General features: G+C 45.3%; 1 protein-coding gene across 11 annotated transcripts in view; it reads left to right on the top strand.

The window, feature by feature from the left end:
* Nucleotides 1–19,831, top strand: part of TRAF3 (TNF receptor associated factor 3) — a 110,583-nt gene that overhangs the window by 65,488 nt on the left and 25,264 nt on the right. For 10 of the 11 annotated variants that reach the window (XM_061181303.1, XM_061181299.1, XM_061181298.1 and 7 more), the window contains 2 exons: nucleotides 16,297–16,542; nucleotides 18,231–18,282. In XM_061181303.1, the coding sequence (XP_061037286.1) occupies nucleotides 16,297–16,542; nucleotides 18,231–18,282 (298 nt within the window). Of the gene's footprint in view, nucleotides 1–13,996; nucleotides 14,099–16,296; nucleotides 16,543–18,230; nucleotides 18,283–19,831 lie in introns of those variants that run through there. The other variant, XM_061181306.1, reaches the window with a different exon arrangement.

Here is a 19,831-nt window from a genome sequence, read left to right on the forward strand (position 1 = left end):
TCTGTGGGTGCCATAACCTCTGAGCCGCTTCCCCAATCAGGCTGTTAAACATTTAGTCTGTAGGTCCCTAAAAGTTTCACCCTCCACCATCTCCTTAAGGCATTTGACTGAGTTCACATAGTTTTTCTTCATCAACACAATCATTATTATAAATATTATAGAATTTCATTAACCTATAATTGTTACATCTAAACTTTAGGATTAAGGTAGAATTTAACTATTTTTATACCCACATATAAATAAGTGAAATAAAGGTATTTATATTTTAATCAAGCAATCTAGTCAAAGGTTTCCACAATCCCCCATTTTGGAAGCTACCAAAGATGCGGCTTTGCTTATTTACCGCCCCTTCTGGCGATCGGCCTCCGTATGGGGCACACGTGTGATTCCTGGCCCACCTCCAGGTTGGCGTGAATGACCAGATGCAGTTGTAGATTAGAAATAACCGTCACAGGTATTTTAGGAAAAATTAACATTTTAATTTTATATGTTTGTTTTAGAGAATTATAATAAGAACCAAGGAACTTTTTTTTTTTTTTAACAGTGGTTTTTAGTTTGGGGGTCTTTGAACATGGTATTTAGCTCTTGTCACTGCACGTATAGCAGATATTGTTGTTCCAGCCGCGGATCAAGAGGTGGCTGACTCCAGTGGACAGTCATTTACCGTCTACACTGGCATTCAGTGGGGTCCATGTTTGGTGTTTGCAGTTTCCCTTTGGCCACTGATTAGCTTTTCATTGCCTTCTAATAGTTTTCCTCCTTTCCACTTTTAATTTTTCTATTAAAATACGTGCAATGATGTCAAATTCTTTGGATCTAAATATGAACAGAATTATGTTACATCAAGTTTAAATGTGCTAGCCATTTTTTTATGTTGTTACTGCTATTATTATTTTTTTGCTGGGGTTAGTGAGGAGTGGTTATCAGGCTCTGTGATGAAGAAAGAGATTGGCGTGTCTAAGCTCCTTAGACTTTTTCTTTTTCATTAAAAATTTTTTACAATTTTTTATTATGGAAAAATTCATTATTTAAACCATTCAAAATGTACAGTTCAGTGGTTTTTATTTAGTATATATTCACAGTGTTACACAACCGTCACCACTGTCTAATTCTAGAACATTTTCATCACGCCAGAAGAACCTCCATACAGTCACTCTTCATGATTCTCCCCTTGCCTCAGCCTCTGACAACCACTAATTGACTTTTCGTCTCTCTGGATTTGCTTGTTCTGGACATTTCACGCATATGGAATTATATGATATGTGGCCTTTTGTTTCTGACTTCTGTTACTTAGCATAACAGTTTTCAAGGTTCATTCATGTTGTAACATGTGTAAGGACTTCATTTTTTTATGGCTAAATAATAGTACAGGGCTTCCCTGGTGGCGCAGTGGTTGAGAATCTGCCTGCCAATGCAGGGTACACGGGTTCGAGCCCTGGTCTGGGAAGATCCCACATGCCGTGGAGCAACTAGGCCCGTGAGCCACAATTACTGAGCCTGCGCGTCTGGAGCCTGTGCTCCACAACAAGAGAGGCCGCGATAGTGAGAGGCCCGCGCACTGCGATGAAGAGTGGCCCCTGCTTGCCGCAACTGGAGAAAGCCCTCACACAGAAACGAAGACCCAACACAGCCATAAATAAATAAATAAATAAAATTTAAAACAAAACAAAACAAAAAAATAGTACATTGTATAGATACTTATAAATTTTGTTTATCCAGTTATCTCTTGATGGACATTTGGAATGTTAATATTTTTTGTCTATTATGAATATTGCTGCTATGAACATTCATGTACAAGTCTTTGTGTAAACATGTTTTCACTTCTCTTGGGTATATACACAAGAGGAGAATTTCTGGGTCATATGGTAACTCTGTGTTTAACTCTTTGAGGAACTGCCAAATTGTTTTCTATGGATGATGAACCATTTTATGTTCAGAAATGTATGAGGGTTACAATTTCTTCATATCCTCACCAACATGTAATTTTCCATTTTTTAAAATCACAGCCATCCTGATAGCTGTGAAGTAGTATCTCATGATGGTCAGTTTTTTTAATAGTAATTTTTTTAATTGACATAAAATTGACAGAAAATAAAATTAACCATTTTAAAGATTTTTTGATGTGAACCATTTTTAAAAAGTCTTTATTGAATTTGTTACAATATTACTTGTGTCTTACGTTTTGGTTTTTTGGCTATGAGGGATGTGGGATCTTAGCTCCCCGACCAGGGATCGAACCCTCAACCCCTGCATTGGAAGGCGAAGTCTTAACCACTGGACCGCCAGGGAAGTCCCAAATTAACCATTTCAAAGTGAACGATTCAGTGGCGTATAGTACAATCACAGTGTTGTATAATCACAACCTCTCTATGGTCCCAAGCGTTCTCGTTCCTCGAAAGGAAACCCCTGACCCATCAAGCAGGTCATCCTCACTGTCCTTCTCCTTATAACCCTGGCAACCACCAAGCTGCTTTCTGTCTCTGTGGATTTACCTATTCTATATATTTCATACAAATGGAATCATACAGTATGTGTCCTTTTGTTTCTGACGTATTTCACTTAGCATAATGTTTTCCAGGTTCATCCATGTTATAGCCTCTATCATCATTTCTTTTTATGACTGAGTAATATTTATCTCATATTTTGTTTACCCATTCATCTGTTGATGGACATTTGGGTTGTTTCTGTCTTTTGAGTATTGTGAATGGTGCTACTGTAACCATGTGTGTGGGTATGGTTTGAGTACCTGTTTTCAGTTCTTTTGGGTATATACCTAAGAGTGGAATTGCTGGGTCATATGGTAATTTCATGTTTAACTTTTTGAGGAACTGCGAAAATGTTTTCCACAAAAACTGAACCATTTTGTTTCCACCAGCAATATATAAGGTTCCAGTTTCTCCACATCCTCACCAATTCTTGTTATTTTACCTTTTTTTAAAAAAATTATAGCCATCCTGGTGGGTTTGAAGTGGTAACTCATTGTGGTTTTGATTTGTATTTACCTAGTGACTGATGGTGTTAAACATCTTTTCGTGTGCTTATTGGCTATTTCTGTGTTTTCCTTGGAGAAATGTTTATTCACATCATTTGCCCATTTTTTAATTGGGTTGTTTGTCTTTTTGTTGTTGAGCTGTAAGTGTTCTTTGTGTATTCTGGCTACTAGACCCCTATCAGATGTGTAATTTGCAGATATTTTCTCCCATTTTTTTTGTTGTCTTTTCTCATTCTTAAAAATTTTTTTTAATTTATTTTATTTATTCATTTATTTTTGGCTGCATTGGGTCTTCGTTGCTGCGCATGGGCTTTCTCCAGTTGCAGTGAGCGGGGCCTACTCTTCGTTTTGGTGCACGGGCTTCTCATTGTCGTGGCTTCTCTTCTTGCGGAGCACGGGCTCTAGGCACGCAGGCTTCAGTAGCTGTGGCTCGTGGTTTCAGTAGTTGTGGCTCATGGTCTCTAGAGCTCAGGCTCAGTAGTTGTGGCGCTCGGGCTTAGCTGCTCCATGGCATGTGGGGTCTTCCCAGACCAGGGATCGAACCCGTGTCCCCTGCATTGGCAGGCAGATTCTCAACCACTGCGCCATGAGGGAAGCCCCTTTTCTCATTCTTTTTTTTTTTTTTTTTTTTTTTTATTTATTTATTTATTTATTTATTTTTGGCTGTGTTGGGTCTTCGTTGCTGTGTGAGGGCTTTCTCTAATTGTGGCAAGTGGGGGCCACTCTTCATTGCGGTGCGCGGGCCTCTCACTATCGCGGTCTCTCTCGTTGCGGAGCACAGGCTCCAGACGCGCAGGCTCAGTAATTGTGGCTCACGGGCCCAGCCGCTCCGCGGCATGTGGGATCTTCCCAGACCAGGTCTCGAACCCGTGTACCCTGCATTGGCAGGCGGATTCTCAACCACTGCGCCACCAGGGAAGCCCCTCATTCTTGATAGTGTCTTTTTATGTACAAAAGTTTTCAAATTTGGTGAGGCCACTTTATCTTATTTTTCTCTGTTGCTTGTGCTTTTGGTGTCATATCTAAGAAGACTTCGCCAAATTCAGCATCATTGAAATTTACCCCTATGCTTTCTTCTAAGAGTTTTATGGTGTTAGCTCTTACATTTTAGTTGTTCATCCATTTTGAGTTAGTTTGTGTGTATGGAGTGAGGTAGGGGTCCAAGTTCTTTCTTCTGCCCGGTTACCCAGTTGTTTCAGAGACTATTTTTTTTTCAACTAAATGGTCTTGACATCCTTGTCAAAAATCATTTGGCCATAGATGTATGGGTTTATTTCTGGACTCTCAGTTCTATTCCATTGGTCCACATGCCTGTCCTTATGCCAATATTACACTGTTTTGATTACTGTCATTTTGTAGGCAGTTTTGAAGTAGTAAGTTTGAGAAGTGTGAGTCGTTCAACTTTGTTTTTCATTTTCAATACTGTTTTGCTCTTTGGGGTCCCTTTTGCAGTTCCTTGTGAATTTTAGGATCAGGTTTTTCATTTCTGTAAAAAGAAGGCCACTGGAATTTTAGTAGGGATTGCACTGAATCTGTAGATTGCTTTGTGTACTATATTAGTTAGCGTTCTCCAGAGAAACAGAACCAATAAGGGGTGTTTGTGTGTGTGTGTGTGTGTGTGTGTGTGTGTATAGAGATATTTATTATAAGGAATTGGGTCTCACACAATTACGGAGACAGGCAAGTCCCAAGATATGCAGAGTAAGTTGGCAACCAGGAGACCCAGTGGCTTAGTTCCAGTCTGAGTCTGAAGGCCTGAAACCAAGCGAGACAAAGGCATAGTTCCTATCCAAAAGCCAGGCTCAAGATCCAGGAAGAGCTGACATCGGTTTGAGTTTGAAGGCAGGAAAAAAGCCAGTGTCTCAGTTTGAAGACAGGCAGAAAGAATCTTCCTTACTTGAGAGAGGGTCAGCCTTTTTGTTCTGTTCCTATTCAGGCCTTTGACTGAATAGGAGGCTCACCTACATTAGGGAGGGCAATCTGCTTTACTTAGTCTACCAATTTAAATGTTAATCTCATCCAACACTCTCACAGAAACATCCAGAATAATGTTTGACCAAATATCTAGGCACCCTGTGGCCCAGAGAAGTTGACATATAAAATTAACCATCACAAGTAGTATTGCCATCATAATAATATTATCTTCCAATCCATGTACATAGATTTGTTTTGGAACAAACAAATATCTTGCCATTTAATGGTGTGTTCTTTAATTTCTTTCAGCAATTGTGAACAAATATTTCCCCTTGTTGGTTAAATTTATTCCTAGGTAATTTATTCGTTTGGATGCTATGTAAATGGAATTGCTTTTTAACTTTACTTTTCAGATTGTTTGTTCCCGTTGTATAGAAACACAAATGATGTTTCTTTGTTGGTCTTTGTACCCTGCAACTTTGATGAATTCATTTATTAGTTCTAGTTGCTTTTCTTGAGAATTCTTTGGGATTTTCTAAATATAGGATCATGTCATCCATGAACAGAGATGGTTTTATTTCTTTCTTTCTAATTTGGATGCCTTTTATTTATTTTTCTTGCCTAATTGCTCTGGATAGAACTTTCAGTATAATATTAAATAGCAGTGGTGAAGGCATGCATCCTTCCCTTCTTCCTGATCTTAGCGCAAAAGCCTTCAGTCTTTCACCATTAAATGTGGGTTTTTCATAGATATCCTTTATCATGTCAAGGAAGTTCCTTTTTATTCCTAGTTTTCTAAGGGGTTTTATAATGAAAGGGAGTTTGGTTTTGTCAAATGTTTTTTGTACACCAGTTGAGATGATCATGTAGTTTTTTCCCCTTGTTCTATTACTGTGGTATATTACATTGATTGATTTTTCTTATATTGAACCACTCTTGCTTCCCTGGACAAATCTCACTTGGTTGTGGTGTATAATACATTTAATATGCTTTGGGGTTTAGTTTTCTAGTATTTTGTTGAGAGTCTCCTTCATTTTTGAAACGTAGTTTTGTTGGATAGAGGATCCTTAATTGATATTTTTTTCTTTCAGCCCTTCAAATATGTCATCCCATTGTCTTCTGTCCTCCATGGTTTCTGTTAAGGTATCAACTGTTAATCTTATTGAGGAAATTCTTTTATGTAAGGAGTCACTTCTCTTGCTGCTTTCAGAATTCTTTCTGTCTTCCAGCCATTCAATTATAACGTGTATTAGTGTAGATCTCTTTGAGTTTATCCTGCATGGAGTTTGTTGAGCTTCCTGGATGTGCAGATTAATATTTTTCATCAAATACGGGAAATTTTTGTCCATTACCTTTTAAAGTATTCTTTCCACCTTTTTCTCTCCCTCCTCTCCTTTCTGGGACTACCATAATGTATATGTTGGTATGATTGATGTTGCCCCACAGGTCTTTAAAGCTCCTTTCATTTTTCTTTATTATTTTTTCCTTCTGTTACTTAGACTGGATAAACTCAACTGTCTTATCTTCAAATCTCAATTGACCTGCCTTCAGGGTCTCTAATTCCTTCTTCTGCCTGCTTGATTCTCCTGTTGAGCCCCTTTATTGAATTTTTCATTTCTGTTATTGTGCTTTTCAACTCTAGAATCTCCATTTGGTTCCTTTTAAAATTTTCTCTTTATTGATATTTTCTATTTCATGAGACAGTGTTCTGATGGGTTTCTTTTTTTTTTTTAATTTCTAAAAAATATTTATTTATTTATTTATTTGGTTGTGCCGGGTCTTCGTAGTGGCAGGTGGGCCCCTTAGTTGCAGCTCACCAGCTCCTTAGTTGCAGCTTGTGGGCTTCTTAGTTGTGGCATGCGAACTCTTAGTTGCAGCATGCATGTGGGGTCCGGTTCCCTGACCAGGGATCAAACCTGGGCCCCCTGCATTGGGAGTGCAGAGTCTTATCCATTGCGCCACCAGGGAAGTCCCTGATGGCTTCTTTTACTTCTTTGGGCAAAGTTTCCTTTATCTCTTTGAACTCACATAAAATCAATGATTCAAAGTCTTTGTAAGTCTAATGTCTGGGTTTCCTCCTAGACAGTTTCTGTTACTTGCTTTTTTTCCTGTGTATGGGCCACACTCCCTTATTTCTTTGCCTGACTTGTAATTTTCTTGTTGAAAATGGACATGTTGAATAGTATAATGTGGCAAATGTGGAAATCAGATTCTCCCCAGTATTTGTTGCTGCTTGTTATAGTTACTGTTTGCATAATAACTTCTTTGAGCTAATTTTGTAAAGTCCATATTCTTTATCATGTGTGGTCACTGAAGTCTCTGTTCCATTAGTATAGTAGTCAGCTAGTAATCAGACAGAGATTTCCTTAAGTGCCTGGAACCAGAATTATCTCTGAGTCTCTTCAGACAGGGTCTGTATGAGTATTGGGGTATGTTTTCAGCACTCGGCCAGGCAGTTGACAGCGTTGCCTTAGCATTCACATCCTGCTTGTGCGGAACCTGAAGGTCAGCCAGGGGTGAGACCTTAGAGTCTTCTCAGGTCTTTCCTGAGTGTGCACACAGCCCTGGGCATGTGCTTGGCCTTCTAGAATCCCAGGAACATGCTGGTGCTTCTCAAAGCCCTTATTTCCCAGCATTTCCTGTCAGCCTCGTGGTTTGTCTATCATTTGCCTCAGCTGTGACTGGTTGTCCCAGGCATCAGCAACTAATACATTTGTCTGTAGACGTTTTCAGTATACACCCCCTGCCCGCTACCAGTAGCTGCCTCAGCGCTGGGAGAGTCCTGAGTTTAGTGAAGTAAAGGCAAGCCATTTGAGCTGGTCTTCTTGTGAGCCACCAGATAGGTCATAACCTACTACTGAAATCCTTTGCAAATGAGATCTGTTCTGCTTCACCCACCCACCCCCAGCCTCCACCAAGTACCTGTACTGGGATTGCAGGCTTTTATCTTCCAGGCCACTACCTCTTAGGGGATGGGACCAGGGTAAGGTAAAATGCCACAGAGCTCACTTGTTCTTGCCAAGGTCTCACTTGATTAAGTGTTCCTCTGAATGTTGCAAGCTTTTGGGTAGTCTTTAGAGTTCCACAAAAGTTGTTTCTGACAGATTTTGCCAGCTTTTTTCTTGCTTTTATTGAAGGATGGACTTTTGGAATTCCTTACTGAGCCCTTCTCACTGACATCACTCACTAGTCTGTTCTTTTTTTTTTTATTTATTTTTTGGCTGCATTGGGTCTTCATTGCTGCACACGGGCTTTCTCTAGTTGTGGCGAGCGGGGGCTACTCTTTGTGGCAGTGCACGGGCTTCTCATTGCGGTGGCTTCTCTTGTTGCGGAGCGCGGGCTCTAGGCGCACAGGCTTCAGTAGTTGTGGCACGTGGGCTCAGTAGCTGTGGCTCACGGGCTCTAGAGCGCAGGCTCGGTAGTTGTGGCACACGGGCTTAGTTGCTCCCCGGCATGTGGGATCTTCCCAGACTAGGGCTTGAACCCATGTCCCCTGCATTGGCAGGCGGATTCTTAACCACTGCGCCACCAGGGAAGTCCACTAGTCTGTTCTTAACGTTGTGACCAATTTTGAGTTTGCCTAATTTATGTACACTCCACCTGATTTCTAAAAGGAATTATGATGGCTTACAAAGGTAAACAGTACGAAAGATAAAATAAATTATTATTAATGTTTGTGTGCCTGTTGGTTGGAGGGCATTCTAGTAAAAATTGTGTCCTCCCTTGTTGATGTTGAAAACTTTGGTGCTGCAGATAGAAATTTTGTTTCCTTTGCTGATCTTGAGGTTTTCACCCTCCCTGTTGTTACATAGATGGGAGGACATCCGAAGCAGATTCACCTCAGTGGTTCTCCTTCTGCATGACTTTGTATGTGGTCTTAAGGTGATACACCCCATCAGCATCCAACTATAGCAGTGCTCACTGTTGTCTGCCTCTGAGCTGATTGTGAAAAATTTGCCTCCAAAGGTGGTTTTCCTAAATCCAGAGCTCCCTTTTCCTCAGGACACAACAGGTGGGTAATTGTTTTATTTTAAGACTTAAAGACATCGTTCCTGTCGCTGTAGTTGTTTTAGGAGGTGATTAGGTGATTCTTACACTTCAAATCAGAACGGACTTCTTGTCGTGACCTTGATCGCTGGCAGAGTCTGGGATCGTCAGTAAACCTGGGATTGTTCAGTCGTCCACCAGTCCTGGCACCTGCCAAGGAGTCAAGCTCCTGCTTTCCTTGGTCCAGCTAAGGCCCACATCAGCTGTCGCACTGATACAGAAGGGCGCGGTCCCAGGCCTGCCCACTGGGCCCTGCTTGGGGTCCCTCTCTGTCTTGAATAATCTTTTGTTTAGGAAGAATATTTTCCTTGAGCGATATGAGTCTATTTGACATAGTTGGTGACACATTTGCTAGTTTTATTTGAGCAGAATATCCTTCTTTTGAAAATAATTCTGTGATAGAATCAGAGCTGTTTTCTATTTTGGTTTCCTATATACTAGGTCGTCCCTTTTTCATCAGCATCACCCATGAGCTAATCTGAATATTTTTAAAAGGCCAAGATACAGATAAAGATTATCCTTTAAAAGGATACATTTGACTACATTAAAATTAAGAACTTCTCTTCATTAAAATACATAAATAAAGTTAAAGTCAAGACACAACCTAGGGGAAAAACATATACATATAACTAACAAAAGATTAGCAGTCAGAACGTATGAATAACACCTACAAATCAATATTTTAAAAGACCAATAACCCAATTAAACAGTGCGAAGGAGACGCAATCAGGCATTTCAACAGAAGGAGAATCACAAGTGGCCCATGAGTGTACAAAAAGATGCTAAACCTGTTTAATTAATCAGAGTAAGGAAGAAAAGGGACCATTGTACCTGCTAGGTTGGCAGAAATTAAGATGTCTGATGATACCCAGTGTTGGTGAGGGAGGGTGTGGGTTAAGAGAAGCTTGTAAATTGGCCGCGCCCGCACCCTGCTAACCAGCCATTCCTCTGCACTCTAGACGTAGAGTTCGGGGCAGGGACTGGCAGATTCTTTCTGTAAAGGGCAAGGTGGTAAATGTTCTAGGCTTTGTGGGCAGCGCACAGTCTTGTCACACAGCTGCCTTTGTTTCATTTGTTTGTTCGACTCTTTAAAAATCTAAAAAGCATTTTAAGCCCAAGGGCCTAACAAAAATAGGCTACTGACTATCTTTGACCCATAGGTTATAGTTTGCTGAACCCCAATCCCCTGGTCTAGAGTATGTACCCTAGAGAAACTTATATGAGATGAGAGCCCCAGAACAGATGTGCCAGAATGTTCAGAACAGACTGTCCATAATAGCAAAAACTGGAAGCAGTGTGGTAAGAAAATAGATAAGTACATCATGGAATATTATACTGCAGTGAAAATGAATGGAGTATGTCTACTATACACAGCAAACATGGGTAGATGTAGTACTGATGGCAGAGGACTACATATGGTATATCATTTTCATGAGGTTAAAAACGGGCAAAAGTATATTGTTTAAGAAGAAAAATATATGATAGTAAGAAAACTATAAATACAAAGTTCAGGCTGATATTTACTTTTGGAGAGAGGCAGGAGGATAGCTGAGGAAGGAGCACACAGGTAGACGGTGACTGTTAAATGGGCAGTGGGTTCTGGGGTTTTGTTGTTGTATTCTTACCTTGCGTGTATATTGCACATAATCTTTTTTATGTGTCAAATATCACATAGTACATTTTTTGAAAGGCAGGGAAGGATATCAGCCAGGGAGGTCTTAGACCCCCCCAACCTGTTTTCCATGAAGCGGTACTTTCTGTCCCAGAGTTCTGCTGAGTTGACCACCTGGGAGGGAGGAGGGAGGTGTCTCGGCAGCTGATGGGCGGTGGCCACCAGCACAGACTGAAAGAGCTGTGAGGAGGACGGCTAGGAGCGGAGCCTGCTTTGTTCTGTGACAGTAGTGAGATCTCCGACCCTGAGTGCATCCTGTTCCTTCCCCATCGATGGTCTCGGCACCCTGGTCAGAAATCAGTTGACCATAAATGTAAGCGTTTCTCTCTAGACTCTCAGTTCTGTTTCATTGGCCGTATATCTGTCCTTACTGCCAGTACTATAGTATCCTGATTAATTTGTAGTAAGTTTTGAAATAAGGAATTGTGAGTCCTCCAACTTTGTTCTTCTTTTTCAAGACTGTTTTTTCTGTTCTGGGTCTCTTGTACTTCCATATGAATTTTAGGTTTAGCTTATTAATTTCTGCAAGAAAAAGAAAACCAGCTAGGGTTTTGATAGGGGTTGAGATGAATCTGTAGATCAGTGTGAGTAGTATGTTGTCTTCCAGTCCGTAAACATGGGGTATCTTTCCATTATTTACATCTTTAATGTCTTCAACAACGTTTTATGATTTCCAGAATACACGTCGTGCCCTTCTTTGGTCACATTTATTCCTAGATATTTTATTCTTTTTGGTGCTCTTTTAAATGGATTGTTTTCTTAATTTTATTTTTGGATTGTTCATTGCTAGTGTATAGCAATATAGCTGGTTTTTATATATGGATCCTGTATTCTGCAACCTTGCTGAACAAGTTTATTAGTTCGGCTTGTTTTTAGTTGATTCCTTAGTATGTTCTATACACAAGATTATGTCATCTGAAAATAGAAATTGTTTTACTTCTTCCTTTCCAATCTGGATGCCATTTATTTCTTTTTTTCTTGCCTAATTGCTGAGAAGGGGCTTTTCAAAGAGGCTTTGAGCTGTCTAAGATGAGGAAACAGCGCGATCCCGTCAGACTTCCTGACCCCAGCTGGAGGAGAGTGTATCTTCTCTGTATAGTGCTGCAGAGTTTGCAGGGGGATCCTCTGTATAATACGTCAGTGACTCCTGGTAATGCCATGAGAATTAGGGGTAGCAATTCTTTTTCACTTTTTCACGGGAACAGAAAAAGTGAGGCCCAGAGGATAAAAGCTGTGCCCAAGGATCTGCCTCAGGGAAGGGGCACCAGGCCGTCCTTCCCACCCAGACCCCTCAGGGCCAGATGCCCTGCCTGTCCGGCTCCTCCCCCAGAGCCCCCAGTTCCCGGTTCCCCTCCACAACCACCTAACGGTGCTGTGCCTGCCTGCCCTCCTTCTTTCCTCCTCTGCTAGAATTGGAATCATACCACAAATGCCACTCAGGAAACCCCCCATCTCCCCCAAACAGAGGTGCTAGCCTCCTGTTCTGAAGGTCCGCAGCCCTTTGTAACCTCTCAGGTGACGTTTCTCAGCGTCTGCCGCCGCTTGTACCTTTTAACCCTGGAGTGCTCACCTGCCTCACAACTCCCGCAGAGGCCCCTAAGGGTGGGACAGTCTCCTTCATCCCCGTGCCCTGACACGCGAGGCACAGAGCTGTGTATGTTGTAGGTGCCCAGCTATCTGTTGAAATAAAATGTGGTTGGTTTGGCAAACCTCTGCAGAGTCGCTCACCTGAGGAAGGGTTCTCCCACTCGTGGAGGAGGCCGGCGGGTGTGCCCTCCAGCATTGCGTGGCGGTGCCTGCCGACAGCTCTGCAGAAGAACCTGAGATGTGCTCACCAACAAGGCCAGCAGTGCCCTCCAGAAAACCCGGCTGTGGCCAAAACGAAGTCGGGAGCGTCAGTGTTTGAGTGAAATGAGCTGCTGTCCTCTAAAATAATGTTTATTAGTTTACTAACCATTGGAGGAAGTATACAATGGACAACCTTTTTAGAAAGATGTTTGGTAGTGATTATATATGTATACTTTTTTTTTTAAATATATTTTTGGCTGCGTTGGGTCTTTGTTGCTGTGCGCGGGCTTTCTCTAGTTGCGGCGAACGGGCTTCTCATTGCGGTGGCTTCTCTTGTTGCGGAGCACGGACTCTAGGCACACGGGCTCATTAGTTGCAGCATGCAGGCTCAGTAGTTGTGGCTCGTGGGCTCTAGAGCGCAGGCTCAGTAGTTGTGGCGCACGGGCTTAGTTGCTCTGTGGCATGTGGGATCTTCCCAGACCACGGCTCGAACCCGTGTCCCCTGCATTGGCAGGCGGATTCTTAACCACTGCACCACCAGGGAAATCCCGAGCAGTGATTATGTATTTTAAAACGCACATCATCTTTGACCCAGCAGTTGTGTTGCTGTGTGCTTGCCTAAACGTACAAAGATGCATTCAGGAGTGCTCACGGCAGTTTGTTTATAATATAAGCCAAAACCAGCCTAGCTCGCCATGAGTGGGACTGGTAAACCATGTAGGGGAGTGCCGTGCGGCCCTTCACGATAATGAAGTGTGTCTTTGCATGCTGTTGTGGAAAAGTGTCCAGGATACATTGTAGGTGACGAAAGAAAAGCTGTAGGTTAGTTTGCACGTACAGCACAGCTTGTGTAGACACGTTTTCCTCTGTCTGCATTTGCTGTTTTCGGACGTCTGAACAGTCGCGCTGAACACCCAGGGGAGCGCTGCCTCTGGGTAGTTGCAGTCTGGGAATCTGGTACTGACTCTTTACACGTTACCCCCGTGTCTAGTTGTTGTTGTTTTCTCTACATAGCAGGTGAGCAGGTACTGTACTGTTGTTACAAAGAGATCTTACTGTCCCCTCATGTGTCAGGCACTGCCCACAGCATCAGGCATATCCACTCTTGGTTTTAGTCTTACATTTTAAAGTGTATGACACTGTGTATAAATGTCACGAATTAACCAAACCCAAATGGAACCAACCATCTTAAACAGTTACTTTGTAATATTCTTGGTTAGATTTTAAATTGAAATATAATTCACATACCATAAAATTCACCCTTTTAAAGCGTCCAGTTCAGTGGTTTCTAGTATATTCACAGAATGTGCCGTCATCCCCAGTATCCAATTCCGGAACACTTTGATCACCCCAAGAAGCCCTGTTCCCATTAGCAGATGCACCTACTCCCCCCAGCCTCTGGCCACCATGAATCTACTTTGTGTCTCTATGGATTTGCCTATTCTGGACATTTCACGTTTAGATAGTTTTCTCCTTCCTTACTTGTGAATATTAGGTAAAGGAGGTCTGGTATTTTTCTTGTTCGTGCTAAGCACTGCAGGGCCTCTTTCCCTCCTTCCCCAAAGGCTCGTTCTCCAGCCAGCAGCTTAGCTCAGGAGTGGGCCGTGCGTGGGCCAGGATGCAGGACTGTGAGAGGCCCCTGGGGCCCGCTGCAGAGATACCCACGTCAGCACCTCACATTCCAGGTGAGTCCTGGCACACCTGCTGGCCGCAGGCTGTGCTCTGCCTTTCAGGACAGGCTGCTGTGACGTTCTCCTTATGTTCTTGGGATACTTGCATCCATTCACTTATCTTAAGCAGCCTATGAAAGCCAAGGATCTAAAACCATATTCTTCATTTGTCTATACAGAGTATGACATGTTATAGGTAAAGGAACATTTATTATTTGTCATTAACTTGGTCTTAAGTTAATTGTCTCTCATATTTGAAATAGGAATTCACCTCCAAAGAATCAAACATTTCTCACTAAAAACTTCATTGAGCACATGGCTTCTGTGCACACTGTAGGATAAAATGCTAAACCAAAGCTGCAAGGAGCTTGTAGTCTCAGCAAGCGTTTTCAAGGTATGAAGCTATGAGATCAGATGTGAAATCTGAAGAGTTTTCTTTTCCTGTTTGTTTGTTTCTGTTTTTTTTTCTTTTTTCTGGTTTCACAGAAACACAGTTTGGTATGAGTGGCTCAGACCTCACCTTTCCCTCTATTTGTTAACTCAACAAATGTGTATTTTTGAGTTGAGATAAGATGAGAACCTTCTACCCATCAGACACTAGCGATTCTAGGTGCCTGGTGTTTGTCAGTCAACAGAACAGATCCAAACCCATGTTGCTGGGGAGCTTGCATCCTGCCACAGGGAGATAGGCAGTAAATAAACCATAAACAAGCAGTCTTGGGAGGACAGACCAAGGGGTGGGGTGGGTGGGCTGACCAGGGTGAGCCTCCCTGAGGAGGTGGGAGGGGCGTTCCCGGCAGGGAGCAGTGGGGCTGGGGTCAGCATCTGCAGAAGGGCGGGGGGGGGGCGGCCAGTGGCAGCAGGTCGGCTCCTGGTTGACCCTTTTCCCTGACGGGCACCTTCCTACTTAGCATCTTGATGAACAGGATTCTAATCAACAAGTTGGTGAGCAAAGGGTTGCTGGCCTTTTGGGGTCATTTTGAAATCTTCTTTGTTTTGGTTTCACAAATAGATTTCATAGGAGGCTCCCACGCTTTGCACGATAATGTGCTATTTTGTTAAAAGTAACCCAAGTGTGGCTGAAACACCAGGTCATTTACCTGTCACATGTACTGCTGCCTGTGTGGTTCCTACACATCCCAGCTACGAAATGTTCGTTCCCTCAGCCCCATGGAGAGGCAGGAAGAGGCGGCGTGAGGCATGAGGCTGGGAGAGCTGGGCTCTGCCCGCAGCCCGCCCGGGCACCCTGGGGTCTAGGGTGGGGTGCGCCCTGGTTCCCGCAGAACCTGAGTCCGCGGCCCAGGCTGGCAAGGAGCCTCAGGCTGAGGAGGGCAGGGTGGGGATGCGGGCGGATGCGCACAGCCTCGTGCGGAGAAAGAATTTGGCCCTTATTGTTGTCAGCCTCAGAAATCGGTGGATTGAGCTGGAGCACAGCGCAGTCCTGAGAGGCCCGGCAAGCCGTGCAAGAACCTTCCCTGCGGGGCTGCCAGATGCGCTGCTGCCGAGGCTGCTGGGCCTGGGGTCTTTGTGGCTGGTCTCCAGGCCCCTCCTACTTTCCCTGGCGACGGGGACTCGCGGGGGGGTGGGGGGGGGGACTGACCACCTATGCGCTCCCAGAAGGCAGAGGGTGCGGAGACCCAGCCCGGGGTTCCCTCCACCGGCCCGCCCCGGGCACAGGGTCCCCGCAAACCCAGGACGCACCTCCCAAGGCTGCAGGGCACAGGCTCCGTGCAGGGGGCTGGGCGGGTGCCGCCCCATGGGCAGGCGGAGTGCGAAGGACCCCAAGGGAGGTGCCGTCGCTGGTGAGAGGAGCGGGTCCAGCCTTGGGCTCCACGGTGACACTGCCCTGGGTCGGGTCGTATCACCTGGCAGCGCAGCGAGGCTCACAAGGAAATGAAATTGGCTGAGAGCAGCTGCGGCTCCAGCCACGCCATCAGAATGATGCGTAGAATTTAAAGTTACGGCAGAGCATCATCTGTATTTTAAGTTAAAGAGCCTTAATAATGCAGTTTGTACCTTGTAGCAGGTCCTTGGGCAGGAGGTGTGTCTGATGGCGGCGTCCTGCTCCATCAGGTACTGGAGGCTGGAAGGGCACCCGTGTGTCCTCGAGGCTGAAGGAGAGCGCACGCACTGGCTCTCCCGGGCTTCCCGTCGGCACCCTGTGCTTCCCGGCATGTGTCTCTGATGGACACCCCCCCCTCCGCCCCCCGCAGGATGGAGCCGAGTAAAAAGCTGGACGCAGCCGGCACCCTGCCAGCCAACCCCCCACTGAAGCTGCACCCTGACCGCGGCGCCGGGCCTGCTGTCCTGGTCCCCGAGCAGGGGGGCTACAAGGAGCGCTTCGTGAAGGCCGTGGAGGACAAGTACAAGTGCGAGAAGTGCCGCCTGGTGCTCTGCAACCCCAAGCAGACCGAGTGCGGACACCGCTTCTGCGAGACCTGCATGGGCGCCCTGCTCAGGTGGGTGCCCCAACGCAGGGGACCGGGGCCCGGCCCGCAGACTCAGGGAGCCCCTCCCCAGCTTCTCCAGCGAGGTCTCGGCCCTGGTGCCCAGGTCTCCATCTGCGTGGCCAAGTTTTGCTGGAGGCGCTCATGGTATGGGGAGGAGACATCCCATCTGCAAATGACGGTGGGGCCCTTTGGGGCGAGCGCCTGGGGGCTGAGACTGGGGGACAGGGCCATGGGAGGGATGGGCCAGGCCGAAGCTGAGTGGAATCCAGTGAGTGTCAGGGAACCCGCAGCAGCCCTCACGGGCCTGTCAGCTGGGCATTGATGCCATTTAGAATCGGGCATCAGAGAGGCTGGAGTTTTACAGCAGAGCTAACGTTGGCTGAGAGAGCATCTTCGTTCATCCCACAGGTATTTCCTGGGCAGGGTGCCAGGCACTGTGCTCAGCCTGGGTCCCCAGCAGCGGACAAGGGCCGGGAAGGCTGCCCCGCTGCTCCTCCAGACCCGCCACTGAGCGCAGCCTCCCTCCCGGCACCCTCCTTTGGGTACTTCCCGCCTTGCTCTTATCCACTCATCCCCAACGGTGAACTCAGCTTTGCCAACTTGTGGGTAAAATAACTCTTGGTTGGAGCTTAGTGATGGCATAGTAGGCTCAGAGCACCTGATTTCCCTGCACTTTGGCCCCGCGGAAGGGGCCAGGGGCTGTTGCTCTTCTGGTTTCGGCCCTTCTTTGCTACTTGAGCTCCTCCTGCTCTGTATCCTGCAGGTGTCAGGGGATCCCGCCCAGATGCCGCTCAGCCCCGGGGTCTAAGGACGTGAAAAGATTCCCGTGATTAAAACAGTTTGGCACAAGCTCCATATTAACGCAGGCTGAATGAGCGAGCTTTTATTGTAAAACGCGTTAATTTCCTGCCTCACTGACCCTCGGCCCTCCTGCCCCTCCGCAGGGCCCCCGTGCACCCGTGCCCCCTGCCCCCTGCCCCTGAAGCCTGTGCTGCCACTCCTGGCCTGGACTCCGGGCGCCTTTGGGCTGTCTAGGGCAGGGGCCCTGGAAGGAGGGAGCGCTCAAAATTAGTTTTTATTCTTAATCTCTAGGAGGTGGTTTCCAGGCCTGGGATGGGGTGAGAATCAAGTCCAGAAAAGGGCAGCGTGGGAGCAGTGGCTGGTGTCCTGAGTTTTGGGACAAGAATAATGTAGGAGACCAGTGGTTTCTTTAGACAGGGTCAGCTTTAAATTCCCACACTGTTCAAGTCCACGGAATTGTATCATCCTTTCAATACACTGTGAAGGAAATAGCCTGTGGATAAAGCACTGGCTGTGCTTATAAAGCGGAAACGTTCAGAGGCTTTCCTGATAGCTGTGGACACTCACGCTGAAGAGCCCCTTCACAGAGAGCTGCTTTTGATTTCTGAAATAAAATTTCACTTTTAATTGAAAGGGACTTTCCAAGAGGGACTGATCTAAGCTGTTCTGCTTCAAAACGTCCTTATGAAAAATTACTATTAAAAAAAGGATTTAGCCCTTTTCTCCTATTTAAACCGTATTAAAACCAAATTCACCAGGGCATCCTGAAGCTCTGGTGGTTGCTCTGAGCTTCGCACGGCAGACATGACCCTAAAGTGAACGGTTCACCGTATCCAGTGTGTTCAGACGAGAAGGTGGCTTTCACTCTAACACATTTACTGTGTGTTTCTCCTCAGCTCCTCCAGCCCGAAATGCACTGCGTGTCGAGAAGGCATCAGCAAAGATAAGGTATTCTTGGTGTTTAATAAATTATTTTGTCACTGTTTTGCGCTGGGTAGTGCCTCCCACGTAGTTTGCATCCAGTGCCCTGGCTCCGAGTTTCTCGTGAGTTGACAGCTGATGGAGCAAGGTCGAGGCAGGGGACTGTGTCACGTAAACACCGGGACAGACGGGGCAGATCCGCTGGGCAGGTCCCGAGCCGCGTGACCCCCGAGCCTGTCTCCTCACCTGTGTCAGTAATGGGTTCACCTCCCAAGACCCCCAGGTAGGTGAGGAGTAAGTAAAGTGCAGAGATGTGCACTGTCGTCTCGGGTCTTTATCCCAGATGCCTGCCTGCTCTCTACCTTCAAGCAGTGCTAGTCTGAGGGGTTCCATTGGATTTGCTCTCTCCCTGCCCCCAGGCAGCATCTCGAAGTCATTAAGACACGTGTGAGATTTCAGCCCTTCCCTCCCCCACGTGGTTGAGGATGCCAGCAAAAGCTCACGAGTGTCCTGCAGATCAGCGCACAGGGACCCTGGGCCCTTCTCACCCATCCCTGTGATCATCCACGCCCTGCCGGGCCCTGCCAGGCACACTTCTAGTTTGAAACGACTCGTTCTTGAAATACTTAAAATATCAATAAAAATATGTGGTTCTGATATTTTGATTAATGAACCTAACAATTTTTTAAATGTAGGTCATTAAATTGTACAGTAAAATTCTCACTCTGGGGTTTTCCCATGGCTTTGTTGTTAAGCAGCACAGCTGAGTGTGGTGATTTGAGGGTTGCTGGTGACGGGTGCCTGTGGGCTGCCAGGACGGGGCATCCGATGTCACCTGCTCTGGGTGGTTCAGAGACAGAATTGGCCGAACGTCCATGTACCTGTTCTTCCTTAGCATTTACCTGCCACTAAAGACTTCACTTAGTATGGAAGGGATTGTTTTTAAGAAAAACAAATCACTCAGTTCTACCTCTTGTCTTAATATGTATCTAACCAATGTGACCAGGAGAAAAGGTTGAAACAATGGGCTAAGATGAATTTTTTAGTGTCTCATTTCATTATTCGGAGTTATTATCCTTATTTTTCAATGGCATTGATAGCTGAAGAAGAATTACTAGATTTGTTGAAGAATCATAAATGAGACTGACTGAAACCATGGATCCTCGTGGGAAAATGGGGGGCTGGTTGGGCCCTGGGAGACGGAGATCAACCCCTCGGCGGGTCATTGAGGATGGTGGCCACCCCGGGGCCTCCACTTCCCCATCTGTAAAATGAGACAGTTGTAGTAATGATACTAGATCTTTTTCAGCTCTAAAATTCTGTACTTTTATTATTCTGATATTTTCAATCTATGTTTTTTCTCCCTAAAGGTAAATGATTTAAGAAACTTAGGGAATTCCCTGGCAGTCCATTGGTTAAGACTTGGTGCTTTCACTGCCGTGGACCCAGGTTCGATCCCTGGTCGGGGAACTAAGATCCCACAAGCCGTGAGGCATAGCCAAAGGAGAAAAAAAAAAGAAAAGGAACTTAATGGCACAGAAAGGAAGCTTATTTATTACTTGTTAAAAATACCTGT

This window comes from Eubalaena glacialis, chromosome 2, assembly GCF_028564815.1.
Source record: "Eubalaena glacialis isolate mEubGla1 chromosome 2, mEubGla1.1.hap2.+ XY, whole genome shotgun sequence".
Classification (NCBI taxonomy): domain Eukaryota; kingdom Metazoa; phylum Chordata; class Mammalia; order Artiodactyla; family Balaenidae; genus Eubalaena; species Eubalaena glacialis.